Here is a 14,280-nt window from a genome sequence, read left to right on the forward strand (position 1 = left end):
CTACCTTCAAATGAGACATTTTTGTTCCTCCTCCCATACTTCAGGGGGGCTATTTACCTTTGTGTGTTTAAATTTCCTTTTGCACCATGTCTGAAGTGCATGATTTTTTTAAAAAAAATTAAAAACATGTTTTCTTCTTCAGCTGGGAAAAATGCTCTGTGAGGAGAGGGGAGGGTGCTTGTTGATGTCACCAACCCCCCCAGCCAATCAGCACTCTGCACAGCCTCTTTGCCTTTTGACTGATGGGACTCATTCTTCCTGAGAAAACCGTGCATGGGGTAACAGCATTGCTGTGAGTGTGCTTTCCGAAGCAGAGCAGCTCATGTTTTTATGCACATTTGCACACCCCGTGTTTCCTCCAAGTAGCCCCCAACTGGGGTATGGATTTTATTCTGTCTCTAACATCCAGATGAGGACTAGCTCTCATAACTATTATGTGGGGGGTTGTGTTTTTTTTTAATGTATTTCCCTTTTCTTACTAGTGAAATGTTTTTCTCCCAGCTTGGATTGGATGAAAAATGTGGCACAGCAGCCCGGACCTAGCTTAACAATGGCTTTGCCGGCTGCATTTGCCCTGTGGGGTTATCGGCTGGCTGTCCCTGCTCCCAACAATGGCCTTGCATTCGTTTGCATGAACTAACATATTAATCACAGCGAAGGGTCTGCGCCGGGCTTTCGCATGGTAGCACAGGTGTGCTCCTGTGTTGCCGTGCAGACTGAAGCGAGCGAGCGAGCGTGTGGTGCATCTGTGGCGTGTGTTTGCACGTGCCTGCTCTCTCTGACTGGCTGTCTCCTGAGCTGCTACTCTACTCTCTCTCACCCATTCACTGTCTAATAGGAAACAAATCTGCCCCTGGACATGCCAGGGCTTAAAATAGATGTTGAGACAGCAGCCTTTCCCCTTCTTCAGCAGCAACAGCGTCAGTAGCAGGAGCGGCAGCAGCAAGGAGAGGGAGAGCAGAGGAGATGGCCGACTAGATCTGAAGGAGAAGCCTTCTTTCCCAGCTGAGAAAAATCAGAGCCTTGACAAAGGTAAAGTAACTGGGGCCAGCTGGCTCTCTTGTTGTCTCTTTGTGGCACTTCCACGGCAGGACAGAGCCTGTGGCTTCCTTGGTCTTTCCCCCTTGCGCTGTGCCAGCAAGGAGACGCTTCTGCCTGTCCTCTCTTGGAGAAGCTGCCATTTAAAAGAAGAAGCAGGCTATTCGATGCTTTGCATGTTTGTATGTGGCAGGGAACTGTGGCAGAACTTTGGCAGGATCGAGGCTTGGTGGAGTGGGAGGTCTCAGGCTGCATGCATGACCCTGTGGTATTTACTCTCTGCTAACTAACTTGTCATCCCAACAGTACGGTGGAAGGAAAACGAGAGCCAGATTCATGCTGATGTGCATATAAGGGTGGAGTATCTATGGGTCACATAGTTCAGGGGGTTGATCCTGGTCTCAAAGAAAATGTGCCTCCTTCCCAAACACTGCTGCCACGCAGAACTCGTTCTTGGAGCTCATGTCTTTCAAAACATATCAAAGCTCTTGAAAGGCTGCTTTTTGGCAAAAAAAAATTGCCGGGCTAAGAACCAGCGCAATTGGGCATGTGGATAATTTTGGAAGGACTGAGGGGGGTAGATTTGAGGACTCTGCTTGGCTTTTAGGCTTAAACTGGATACCTCGAGCCAGAGACGTCTTCTTCACACTCAGTCTCATTTTTCTGCCTCTGTAAAGTGGGAACAATTGTGGCCTCCCACTGAGAGGACAGATAAAATAAGGGCTCTTATGCATGAAACCCTGTGAAGAAGATAGATGACAAGGAGAGAGTTGCGCAGCATGGGAACATGGCTTCTTATCTTGCTCGTCTTATGAGGCTGGGAAGCAAGGCAGGCAAAACAACAAGCAGGAGGCAATCTCTACTTTCCCCTCTGCTAGTGCTCCAGTGGGAGCATTAAAAGAGCAGTGCATCGTGTGCAACATCGTGCAGGAAGAAAAACATCTCCCTCCCCACCCCACGCATGTATTCTGAACAGGGCTGGTCCATGGAGAGGAGTGGATCTGTTGCATCTGAACTCCAGCCTGGAAGGGTGCCCCACCCAGTGCTTGATTCCCGTTAAGCTAAATGACCATCGGCTACCAATCCTTTAGAAATGCAGCTGCCTTGCTGCAAAAGCCACAGGCCCAAGATGAGCTGTTCCAGGAGGGTCGGGGAACCTGTGGCTCCCCAGATGTTGTTGGACTCCATTTCCCATCAGCCCCAGACAGCACGGCCACCGGTCAGGGATGAAGGGAGTTGCAGTCCAGCCATATCTGGAGGAATTTGCTTTTCCCACCTCTGTGTTATAGCCCAGTAGATGGAAAAGCTTTATTTCCCTTCACAGGCTTGTAAAACCTTCCCCTGCTGGGTTAAAGCACTCAGGTTTCAGACTGGCTGCCACCCCGGAATGTCATACTTTATTTTGATGTAGCAATGAAGGAGAGGGTTGTTGTTTTTCTACTCCTGGACCTTCTCATGAAGGGTAAGGAAGAGATGGTGTTGGCACTCAGCTCACTGGCCTGAAGTCCCCCTCCTTGGACTGTCTGCTATCAGGGGCTCAAGCAGACTTCTCCATCCCCCATTTTGTTCACAATCCACAGGCCGCAGAGTCCTTATAAAAGCAGTTCTGCTTTCAATCGGTAAACAAGGGGAAGATAGAGAAACCACCGCCGTGTGCGAGGGCATCCCTGTTTCACTCCCAGACCGATACGCAGGCACAGCTTGGGCCAAGTTCAGAAAGTACAGAGCAATATTCTAAACAATTTTACGCAATTCAGAAGCAACCAATCATTTCTGGTGATTGTGTTAAGCGTGTGTGTGTATGTGCACCCATTTCTGAACACGATGCGATATCCTCTGCATTACCCAGTTCAGATTTTTGGTATTATCATCATTTTTGCCTGGCACCACACCCAGCAGCAAAGGCTCCAGAGAAAGCTGTCCTCTTGAAGCAAGTCAGCACCAAAGTGGACATGACAGAGTGATGGAGCCTATGCTTTGAAATCAGACATTCCCAGCAGTTCTGAATGAAGACATGTAGCCACCTGAGATGGCCCAGCAAATACCACTGTCTGCTTTCCTTTTTCCTCTTCCTCCTCATGCTCTGTACTTTGACTTTTGCCTCTGCTACAGCAAGGGCAGGTGAATCAACAGGCTGTCACCTGTTCAGAAGGTGGGCAGTTTGAATCCCCGCAATGGAGTGAGCTCCCGTTGCTCGGTCTCTGCTCCTGCCAACCTAGGAGCTCAAAAGCACGAAGTGCAAGTAGATAAATAGGTACCGCTCCGGTGGGAAGGTAAACAGCGTTTCCGTGTGCTGCTCTGGTTCGCCAGAAGCAGCTTAGTCATGCTGGCCACATGACCCGGAAGCTGTACGCCGGCTCCCTCGGCCTGTAAAGTGAGATGAGCGTCGCAACCCCAAAGTTGTTTGCGACTGGACCTAATGGTCATGAGTCCCTTTACCTTTACCTTACAGCAAGGGCAGGTGAGTCAACAGGCTGTCACCCAACAATGACTCACTCAGAAGAAGGACCCTATATCAAGGAGTGAGGAATCTTAAGCCCAGGGACCCAGTGAGCCCTTCCAAGCATCTCTCTCTGATCCTCAAAACTAACCCTTTTTTGCTATCCCAACTTCAGAACCTGAGAGTTTTTGCCAGGCTGGAATTTGTCCTTGAACTCTGGAAGGGCTCTTACTTTGAGGGATAGAGAGGGATTGTGTGGAAATCAGCCTCCTGTACAAAGGTCAATTTTACACCTGCTGCCCTGCCCACTTTGGCCTCTGGCCTCACCCAAGACCGGCATGTCTACAGGGTCAGTCTCAAACTGAGACCTTGTATCGGGGCAAGTGGCTATTTTTCTGGGGCAAGGCGTCGATTCTTTCTGAAGTTCAAAGGGCATTTGTCATGGCAGCAAAGCCATGGGTAGTCTCTCCAAGGCCACTTCCCCCCACAATGCCTTGCTCTGAGGAGTGACTCTTTCTCAGAGTAAGGCATGAGGAGCAACAGAGGAGATGTGGATGTGGATGGGCAGTGGGCAGCCTAGAGAAGAGTTTGGATTTGATATCCCGCTTTATCACTACCCTAAAGAGTCTCAAAGCGGCTAACATTCTCCTTTCCCTTCCTCCCCCACAACAAACACTATGTGAGGTGAGTGAGGCTAGGAGATTTCAGAGAAGTGTGACTAGCACAAGGTCACCCAGCAGCTGCATGTGGAGGAGCGGGGAAGCGAACCCGGTTCATCAGATTACGAGTCCACCGCTCTTAACCACTACACCACACTGGCTCCTCCTAGAGGAGGCACCACTGCACTGCTCCTCAAAGTCCTCTGCCTAAGATGTGTCTCAAATGGCCTAAACGAGAGGGCTAGATGTGGGCCTCAGGTTCAGTCCTGGCATCACTCCACAGGATCAGACAACAGAGGGTGCGAAAGACCCTCTGCCTGGGATCCTGAAGAACTGCTGCCTGTCAGAATACCAGGGGTTAGCAAACTTTTTCAGCAGGGGGCCGGTCCACTGGCCCTCAGACCTTCGGGGGGGGGGGCGGCGGACTGTATTTTGGAAAAATAATATGAACGAATTCCTATGCCCCACAAATAACCCAGAGATGCATTTTAAATAAAAGGACACATTCTGCCCATGTAAAAACATGCTGATTCCCAGACAGTCCGCGGGGTGGATTTAGAAGGCGATTGGGCCGGATCCGGCCCCCAGGCCTTAGTTTGCCTACCCATGGAGTACACAGCACTGGGCTTGGTTGAAAAATAATCTGACCCAGCAGAGGCCATTTTTAATATTCTGAAAGGACTTCCTAATAGCTGCAACTGCAATGTTCCCAGCCTCCCAGAATGGGTTTGGTACCTCCTATCTCCACTGCAAAAAGTGGATTGTGCCGCACATTCCCCCAACCTGATTCTGACAGAAAAGAGCTGTGAAGTGGCAGGCTGAACATATTCCAAAGTTCAGCAAGAGAGGGTCAGATAGATTGATACAACAGCAGTGTTTGGATAGGCATACGATGAAGTCACCCCTGGGCACAGTTGCTGAAATGAGAGGTGCCGGAGACCCCTAATGTCCAGCTTTTGTGGAGTCTGCCTGAGGTTACTCGGTGGTGAGAGAACAAAATTCTGCATCTTCTCCAGGGAGCACCAGCTCTTTAGGACAACTTCATACATGCTAAAGCTGCGTCTTCACTGGGCATTTGCCACTGAATAGTCACACATGGTGAACTCACTTTTTACAGGACATGTGCATGAAATCATGGGCAAGGTTTTGCATGTTTCTCATGTTTTGCCTGTTCAGCTTCTGTTTGTTTGTTTTCCAGAGCTCAGAAAAGCTGCCCTTTTTTAGCTCCAGGGAGTAGCTGCACAATTTCTGCAGGTGTCCGTGGACTATTGTGTTGCTATTGTGACCAGCTATGGCCTGCATAGATTACTCTAGCCATTTCCTAAGAGCAACTCAGGCTTTTTAACCCTCCATTTTCCAAACAGCATTGCTTTTATATCTAATCCCTCCAAGCCGCTGGGCCTTAAATTGCATTGGGAAAGATAACAATTAGGGTGTATTTAGCCCTGTTTCAATGCACAGTAGTCCTAATGAAAATCCCCCTCACCCACAAACCTTTGGGGCTGAAGAAAGGGAGGCTGCCCACTTGGCAGGACATGTTACGAGTCGCTGTTCCACTTCTAGCTGAAAGCAACACAGCAACAATTGGGTGTTGCTAAATTATCCACAGCTGGAAAGCACCTTAAGACATTGGGGAAAGATTCCCAACTGTGGCCCTGGTGTGTTTTGGCTCAGATTATACCCCCGGTGTCACAATGCAGAAGCAGAGCAATTCAACTCGGCAGTTTTGAGAGCCAGGAAAGTGAGCTTCAGGTTATATAGGAAGGTGTCTTGGGGACCAGATCAAACTCTTTATCCATCTAGGCCACTGCTGCCTACTCTGACTGGCAGCAGCTCCCTGGGGTCCCAGGCATGGAGGGGAGCTTCCCATCCACCTAAGTGGTCCTTTCAGCTGGAGATGCTGGAAATTAAAACAAGGACATTCTGTATGCAAAAGTCGTATTCTTTCCACCGCATGACAGTTCCTCCCCAAAGAGAGCAGAAATGGGTTGCCTTTTCCTCCTTGGGTTCCTTAAAACCTTTCTGCCCTCCTAGTGGAAAATCAGAGCTTCCCTAAATACCACAAGAGGACCCAAGTGCGTGTGGAGCTGGGTGAATAATTTGTCTTTTTCCTCGTCTTGTAACAGGGTCAGTGCCAGGGTGGAGATATCTTGATTTTTGTTTTTCTTCTCCTCCAGCTCCTGGCTGTCTCTGTACAAAGCTCCTGGCACCTGCCAGCCTCCCTCATTACTATTCCTGCCTTGGCAGCCTCTGAGCTGGCAGAGCTGTGCTGGCCAAACATCGTTTTGAAGGAAGGCAGCAGCTGAGCTCATCCTGATCCCAACTGGTCAGGAGATGCCAGCTCAAAAGCTGAGGAAAACGCCAACCAGCGTTTATTTCTCCTCTGCACATGTGAATTCATTAAAAGTCATGTAAAATGATTGAATGCCCATTATCGAACACTAAAGTGGCAGTTGGGTTTCTTCGCTTGTCTATTTGAACAAGAAAGCAGGTTTCAAATTGTTCAAGTACACGGGCAATCCAATGTAGCGTCAGGCCCCATCTGCACTACAGATTTAAAGCAGGATCATACCACTTTAAACAGCTTCCCCCAAAGAATCCTGGGAACTGTAGTTTGTTAAGGGTGCTAGGAGACTACTATTCCCTTCACAGAGCTACAGTACCTAGAGTTTTTGGAGATGCAGGATTGATTGTTAAACCACTCAGACAATTGTGGTTCTGTGAGAGGAACAAGGGTCTCCTAACAATTCCCAACCAAAGTCCCTTACCAAACTACAACTCCCAGGATTCTTTGGGGGAAACCATGACAGTTTTAAGCAGCTGTGTTGCTGCTTTCAATGCCTGGCACCGATGGGGCCTGAAATAGAAAAAGCCAGGCAGGAGCAATGCCAAACTCACCGGGTTCCTGGAGCTCAGGCTATTGAGCCCCCAAACTAGTAGTGTTTCAAGGGCAACACAGCTGCCAAGCCCAATTTGTCCTTTCGAGATCATTCGAAACAACATGTTATCCAAGTGTCCAGTTTACCACAGACCTATTTTCCTATTCCCGTCCCCATTTTATTCCGCCTTTCTTTCTTTACTTTTGCAAAAGGCCTTGTAAAATATGTCAGGGAATGCTTATGAAGCCTATGCCACTCTGGAAGCCAGACAAGAATGCTGTGGCTGGACTGCTCACAGGAGTCACTGGCAACATCCTATGTCTCTTTGCTGGGAGACCTGTACTGGTTGCCAGTTTGCTACCAGCCCAGGCAGTTCATTCTCAACAACTTGGGCTCCAAGTACCATAAGGCACCTACCATATTTTTTGCTCTGTAAGACGCACGTTTTCCCTCCTAAAAAGTAAGGGGAAATGCGTGTGCGTCTTATGGAGCAGATGCAAGCTTCACAGCTATCCCAGAAGCCAGAACAGCTAGAGAGAGCTGTGCAGCGCTCCCTCTAGCTGTTCTAGCTTTGCATGAAGCCTCCGCAGGGCACAGGGAGCATTCATCCCGTGCCCTGCGGAGGCTTCGCGGGTCTATCCGTGGCTTTTGCGGGAGGTGCAGGAAGGGACAGAGCGGGCGGCTCTGTCCCTTCCCCCACCTCCCGCAAAGCCAGGGATAGGCGCACTCCCTTTAAAGAGTTGTGCGGAGTGTGTGTGCGGCTCTTCGGGGAAAGCCTGCAAGCGCCACACACACACTCCACGCTGCTGATGAAAGGGAGCACTGAGCAGAACCTGGGATGCATACAGGCTCTGCTCAGTGCTCCCTTTAAATAATTTTTTTTTCTTGCACTCCCCCTCTAAAACCTAGGTGCGCCTTATGGTCAGGTGCATCTTATGGAGCAAAAAATACGGTAATTCCTTACGCTTGATCACTGAGAGCTTCTGATAGGGCACTTTTTGCAGTCTCTTCAGTGCCCCGAGGCTGAAGGCTCAGCCAAACTTCTGCTTGTCCCACCTCTTTACCAGTCTTTCAGACCCTCCAAGAAGCCATCCCAGTTTCTGATTAATAATAATAATAATAATAATAATAATAATAATAATAATTTATTTATTATTTATACCCCACACATCTGGCTGGGCTTCCCCAGCCACTCTGGGCAGATGTCTTCTAAAAGTCTGGTAGTTGTTCTCTTTGACATCTGGTAGGAGGGCGTACCACAGGGCGGGTACCACTACCGAGAAGGCCCTCTGCCTGGTTCCCTGTAACTTGGCTTCTCACAGCGAGGGAACCGCCGGAAGGCCCTCAGCGATGGACCTCAGTGTCCTGGTAGAACAATGGGGGTGGAGGCACTCCTTTAGATATTGATTTGATCCTGGAATGTCCTAGAGCCCTCCCACCTCATTCCCAAAGCTGAGAAACCATTAGCTATGCTTTGGGGAGAAGGGAGGAGGACTCTAGGACCCTGTCTGAGCCCTCATGCTTCCTCCCCAAAGCCCACTGCCTCCCTTACCCAGCTTTGGGAAGGCAGCACGAAGGCTGCAGTGGTGGGTGTCAAATATTGATGGGGGCCACCAAATAAAGCATTGAGGGCCACGTGTTTGGAAAGCCCTGATTTATCCCCACCTACAGTAGAGGGCAGCCTACTAATGTGGATCAAAAGGATGCAAGAAAACAAGATCCCATCATGTTGCAATAAGTATGTTTTGATTTGATGGTTTAGCATTGCTTATATTTTGAATTGCATATGGGAAAAACACCATAATATTTCCAGTGCGTAAGGCCTGTACCAGTCTTAATCCAGCCCTGGTTTACCCACTGCTGTCAGTGCTCTAGCCCCATCAAGGACTCCTTGCTTTAGCCATTTCCATTTTTAACAGGATCCGGAAGGAGAGACACCGAGTGCAGACGATCCCCAGGCTTGATGTGGTCCTGCTAATACCACCTGTGCTCTCTTCCAGTTTAGAAACCGACCGTGGGTGGTGGTCGCAGCAGAAACACTGCCCCGCCCCAGCCCCCTCAAGAGGCCCGGGATGCAAGGGGGGGCTTGGCGGCACCAATGGCCTTCTTGTCCCGGTTCTCCCGGAACGGATCCAGGGCTCCCAGCCGGCGGATTCACGATGACACCGTCAGCCACCCCATCCTCAGCGTCTTCGAGTTGGAGAGGCTGCTCTACACAGGGAAGACAGCCTGCAACCATGCCGACGAAGTGTGGCCAGGACTCTACCTGGGAGATCAGTACGTACCAGCCCAGATGTCACTGTGGGGACGGTGGTGGGGAGGAAGTCCTGTGATCTACAGCTGCTAAGGAACTGGAGGGCATGCATGACATTGCCTACTATCAGGGACTGGGCAGAGGAGGAATGGTGGAGACCACCTCCCCATCCTGACCCCTCTAGGGAGGAGGAAGAAGACAGTACAGTGGTACCTTGGTTGCGAACAGGATCCGTTCCAGAGGCACGTTCGCAACATGAAAGGAATGCAACCCACAGTGGCGCATCTACGCACATGCAGGTTGCGATTGCGCATGCGCGTTACGTCATGCGGCATGTCTGCGCATGCGCAAGTGGCGAAACCTGGAAGTAACCCTTTCTGGAACTTCCGGGTTGCCGCAGGATGCAACCTGAAAAAACGTAACATGAAGCAAACGTAACAAGAGGTATGACTGTATAGATTTACAACAGGGGTTTGAGGGAGGTCACAGCTCAGAGGCAGATGAGGCGGAAAGTTGGGAAATAATGGGAGAGGAGGAGGCAGGACCGGAATGGCAGTTGGCTGGCACGAAAGCCTTCCAGACCCCCCATCTGCCAGAACCTGGCAAGCCTTAAAAGTAGGAGCTCCAAGACAGCAAAGCAACTTAGCAGCACCCGTAGAAGTGATGAATGAGGAAGTGGGAGAGACGAGGGGTTGGAGATTCACTTGGGACAACGTCATTATGCAGGAGGCTGGGTTCTATAATAATAACATTTATTTATTTATTTATTTATTTATTTATTTATTTATTTATTTATTATTTCCGCCCTGCCCATCTGGCTGGGTTTCCCCAGCACTCTGGGCGGCTTTCAGCAGAAGATTAAAAGCAGAATAGAACTTCAAACATTAAAAGCCCCAAACAGGGCTGCCTTCAGATGTCTTCTATAGCCTCTCTCTGTTATATTGAAATAAAAAAGGACAGTAAGAAACTTTTCCTTGTTTTCATACTTTCCTGGGCAACCAGCCAGGAGCTGCTGACAGCTTCCTGGCACCTACAGAAGACAAATCTCCATTTCTCTCTGTTTCACATGTTTCCTATTCTGAAGTTTGTTCCACCCCCTTTTCTGCATCCATTTGTGTTTTCTGTTTAAAAGCCTGCACAAGCAACCTTGCTCCTTTATGTGCACAGCAGCCAGCTGCACTGAGAGGGTTGCTTAACAACCTTCCCTGCTCCATCTTCTTCCCCCCATGTAGAGATATAGCTGCCAACCGCCGGGAGCTGGCACGCCTGAACATCACCCACATCCTCAATGCCTCACACAGCAAGTGGCGGGGAGGGGCCGATTACTATGAAGGCACTGGCATCTGCTACCTGGGCATTGAGGCCCACGACTCGCCCACTTTCGACATGAGCCCCTACTTTGATCCCGCCGCTGACTTCATCCACAAGGCGCTGAGCAGGACTGGAGGTGAGTCCATATTGGGAGGTAGCTTGATGGCCCAACTTTTTGGAGAACTGAACAGCTCTCCCTACCATTGGTGAGAGTTTCACGTTGGGGGGACAACGCTCTGGATGGAAGTAGGAGTGGTGCCTGTGAGCACATTGTCATGGGATTGGTGTGCTGAGATTCTTCCACATATGTGGTGGACCTGTAAAAGGGTAGAGGAGTATTGGGAAATAATTCATAATGAATCGAAAAAAATGTTTAAAAGTACTTTTCCCAAAACAAATCAGAGTCCTTTTTGTTGGGGATAATTCAGATGGAAATTCCCATGTGTCAAAAAAGGTTATTTATGTATGCCACTACTGTGGCCCGTGTTTCATTAGCCCCAAAATGGAAAGCGAGTGAGGTCCTATCTAAAGAAGATTGGCAACTTAAACTGATGAACTATGTGCAGCTTGCGGACCTAACATATAGAATAAGAGAACAAGAAGAACATACGTTTAAAGAAGATTGGAAGATGTTTATTAAATATATGGAAAATAACTGTGTACAGCTGAAAATGCTAGCAGCATTTACAGTGTAAACAAGTTTTGATGGGTGTAATAATGGAATACTGAATGGTTTAGTTTATGTAAAATATGCAGGGATTTATTATGATATGAAAAAATGAACCATGGAAAGAGAAGAAGGGAAGTCAATGACATTTTTAGGTTGTTTCAATGAATATTTTAAATTGTAAAACAGAAAATTTAATAAAAATTATACACACAAAAAAGAGAGATTCTTTCCCATAGTGAGAGATTAACTGTTACACCCAGACCATATCCATAGCATATAATTAAAGCGTGTGGCTTTCCCCTGCCCCCACCCAAGAATCCTGAGAACTGTAGTTTGTTGCAGGTGCTTGAAATGGCAGCTCTGTGCATGGAATCGGGGTCCCCTAAAAACTCAGTTCCCAAGAATCTTGGGGGAGAAGCCAAGATCGCTGGGTGATCTTGGGCCAATCACTACCTTTCAGTTTGCTCTACTTTGCAGGCTTGCTGTGAGGAACAAGTAGAAAGGGAGGACTGAGCATCTTGGAGGAAAAGCTGAACACAAAAGTAAAATGTCTGTGAGCCAGTGCACACTTACCTGAAAATAAACCCTGCTGAACATTGCAGGATTTATCTCTGAGTATCTATGCATAGCGTAAAGGGACGCGGGTGGTGCTGTGGGTTAAACCACAGAGCCTAGGGCTTGACAATCAGAAGGTCAGCGGTTCGAATCCCCGTGACGGGGTGAGCTGCCGTTGCTCAGTCCCTGCTCCTGCCAACCTAGCAGTTCGAAAGCACGTCAAAGTGCAAGTAGATAAATAGGTACCACTCCGGCGGGAAGGAACGGTGTTTCCGTGCGCTGCTCTGGTTTGCCAGAAGCCGCTTAGTCATGCTGGCCACATGACCCGGAAGCTGTACGCTGGCTCCCTCGGCCAAGAAAGCGAAATGAGCGCCGCAACCCCAGAATCAGCCATGACTGAGCCTAATGGTCAGGGGTCCCTTTAGCTTTACCTGTATGCATAGCGTAGGGGAGGCATTTTTTTTTAGGGAGTGCGACCAGGCGCTCCCAGAACAGGCTCCCTCATTGGAGCTTGGCTCCAGTGTGCAAGGAAGCTGCAGAGACATTTTCCTCGTGCAACGGCTCAATGCCACCAGCCACAGCTCCACCCCTGGGTCAAGCCTGACCTGGGGCAGAGAGAGGCTGCGACACACAAGGAAGATGTCAAGTATCTTGCCTGGCTGCAGTTCTGCTATACCGCTGGCGCATCATATATTTGTTTTTGATGTGTCTAAACTGCCCATCACCCTGATGGATTCCAGGGCAGTGTACAGCAAGGAAAAGATGCATCTTCATGCACCAGTAAAATTGAGGACTTGTCCACACTTCTGCTCGTCCTGTGTCTGGAATGCATGGGCACAAGCAATTTTCCACTTGATCCACACAGATCATTGTCCCGTGGAAATTGGGGACCTTTTTCAGGCAAACAGCCACAATCCCTCCTGAGAAATTTCCCGGGGCCATCTGCCAATGGTGGGTGGGGCCAGCTGCAAAAGTAGGTGGAGCAACCATGCAAATTTTACCTTTGTGTGATAGCCTACTTTCTACACACACACACACACACACACACACACACCCCTCTTTATTCTTCATCCAGGGATGCAAGAGGCATGATTAGAGTTCAAGGATACATTCCGACCAAGTGAAAACACTCAAGGGGAGTGAAAAATAGGACATGAGGGCCAGATAGTAATGCCTGGAAGGCTACATGTGGCTCCCATTCTTGAGGTCCCTCACTCCTGTGTCCCGAACCAAATGAGGATGGAAATATAAGGTTGTGCTGGGGGAGGGAATCTCTCTGGGGTTATTTAAATTGGTGGCATTCTGGAAGAGATCTTTGCTGAGGTGCACCTCTAACCTTATGGGCCATAAATGCCTCAGCTGCCATTTGATATTCAATGGTGCACTTTAGCTACTCTCAGATAATGGTTTTAATGCGGTTGGGAGCTCTTCAGATTGCAATCTGCATTACTTCAGTTTATTCTGAATGTGTTTAGTCATCCCTACTGTGTTTGGAAGGCAGGGAGCCTCCTGCTCCTTCTGTTGAGTAGGGCCCTGGACCTCTGGCCCCAAGTCCAACCCTGATGGCAACACCATCAACACTTACTTTGTATATCTACATCTAGCACATCTATATCTCCCCTTTCTTCCTGCAGGAAGGATCCTTGTTCACTGTGCCGTGGGGGTGAGCAGATCAGCCACTTTGGTCCTCGCCTACCTCATGATTTACCATCGCTTGACCTTGGTGGAGGCCATAAAGACCGTCAAGGACCACCGAGGCATCATCCCCAACCGGGGTTTCCTACGTCAGTTGGCTGCCCTGGACAACTCCCTCAGGTTGAAACAGAGGCCATGAGTGGAAGGGCCAGAGGGGAAAACAATGTTGGAGCCAGTCCCGAGGCATTCCCAGGCCATAATTTGGGCTCTGGTATCCCTGAACTTCCACAGTTCCCGCCCTGCAGAAGAAATTAAAGGCCTCTAATTTCTAAAGTTAGCTTCAGGTGTCAGCCAGAGGTGAGCTGGCTCAGGTTTCCGAGAGGCAGAGAGTTCCCCAACCCCTCTCTCCATTTCTCCCTCCTTTGGGAAGCCATAAAATGGGGCTCTTCTTGATATCAAGTCTCAACCTCAGACCAGGGGAGCCTTCAGCTATCTAAATCCCTTCAGAGTCCTGTGTGGTGTGGCCTGTCCCCATATTTGCTTTTAGCCTTTGTTAAAGTGCTTGGGTAGTTCCTTAATGTATTTTAGCTGTGAGAATAAAGTCCTGCAGAGACTAAATGCATCAGAGCATTTTTCCACCCAACAGTGATAGGCAATTATGGGGCAAGGGAAGAAGAATAGGTTTGGTTACTGCTAGAGAGCCATGCTGCTGCTGTCTGGGGTGGGGTGAGGAGTAGTCCCAGAAGAGCAACTGCCCAAGGGTCCCAGGAACTTAGACGGGCCTTCCACTGGCGTAACCCAGCTGCACCCCAATTCATCACCCTCTCTACCAAGCCCAC

The 14,280-nt window shown here is 49.2% G+C and overlaps 1 protein-coding gene across 3 annotated transcripts; it reads left to right on the forward strand.

Moving 5' to 3' along the window:
* Nucleotides 1-471: 471 nt before the first annotated feature.
* Nucleotides 472-14,059, forward strand: DUSP26 (dual specificity phosphatase 26). Of its 3 annotated transcripts, none has more exons than XM_082200705.1 (4): nucleotides 472-1,032; nucleotides 9,017-9,293; nucleotides 10,503-10,717; nucleotides 11,077-11,291. In XM_082200705.1, the coding sequence occupies exons 2-4, from the start codon at nucleotides 9,115-9,117 to the stop codon at nucleotides 11,274-11,276; spliced, it is 594 nt and encodes a 197-aa protein (XP_082056831.1). In that variant the 5' UTR covers nucleotides 472-1,032; nucleotides 9,017-9,114; the 3' UTR covers nucleotides 11,277-11,291. The 3 variants fall into 3 exon arrangements, with proteins under 3 accessions (XP_082056831.1, XP_082056832.1, XP_082056830.1); XM_082200706.1 differs by lacking the exon at nucleotides 11,077-11,291 and adding an exon at nucleotides 13,441-14,059 and having other exon boundaries at nucleotides 636-1,032; nucleotides 9,022-9,293; XM_082200704.1 differs by lacking the exon at nucleotides 11,077-11,291 and adding an exon at nucleotides 13,441-14,059 and having other exon boundaries at nucleotides 647-1,032.
* Nucleotides 14,060-14,280: the final 221 nt, after the last annotated feature.

The sequence above is a fragment of the Podarcis vaucheri genome (genome assembly GCF_965113315.1).
Source record: "Podarcis vaucheri genome assembly, chromosome: 15".
NCBI lineage: Eukaryota > Metazoa > Chordata > Lepidosauria > Squamata > Lacertidae > Podarcis > Podarcis vaucheri.

Excerpts from the sequence above, each read along its gene's own strand:
- DUSP26 (XM_082200705.1), top strand. The coding sequence starts at position 9,115 with ATGGCCTTCTTGTCCCGGTTCTCCCGGAACGGATCCAGGGCTCCCAGC. Across the intron at positions 9,294-10,502 it reads GGACTCTACCTGGGAGATCA|AGATATAGCTGCCAACCGCC; the intron begins GTACGTACCAGC and ends CCCCCCATGTAG. Across the intron at positions 10,718-11,076 it reads GGCGCTGAGCAGGACTGGAG|CCCCAAAATGGAAAGCGAGT; the intron begins GTGAGTCCATAT and ends GTGTTTCATTAG.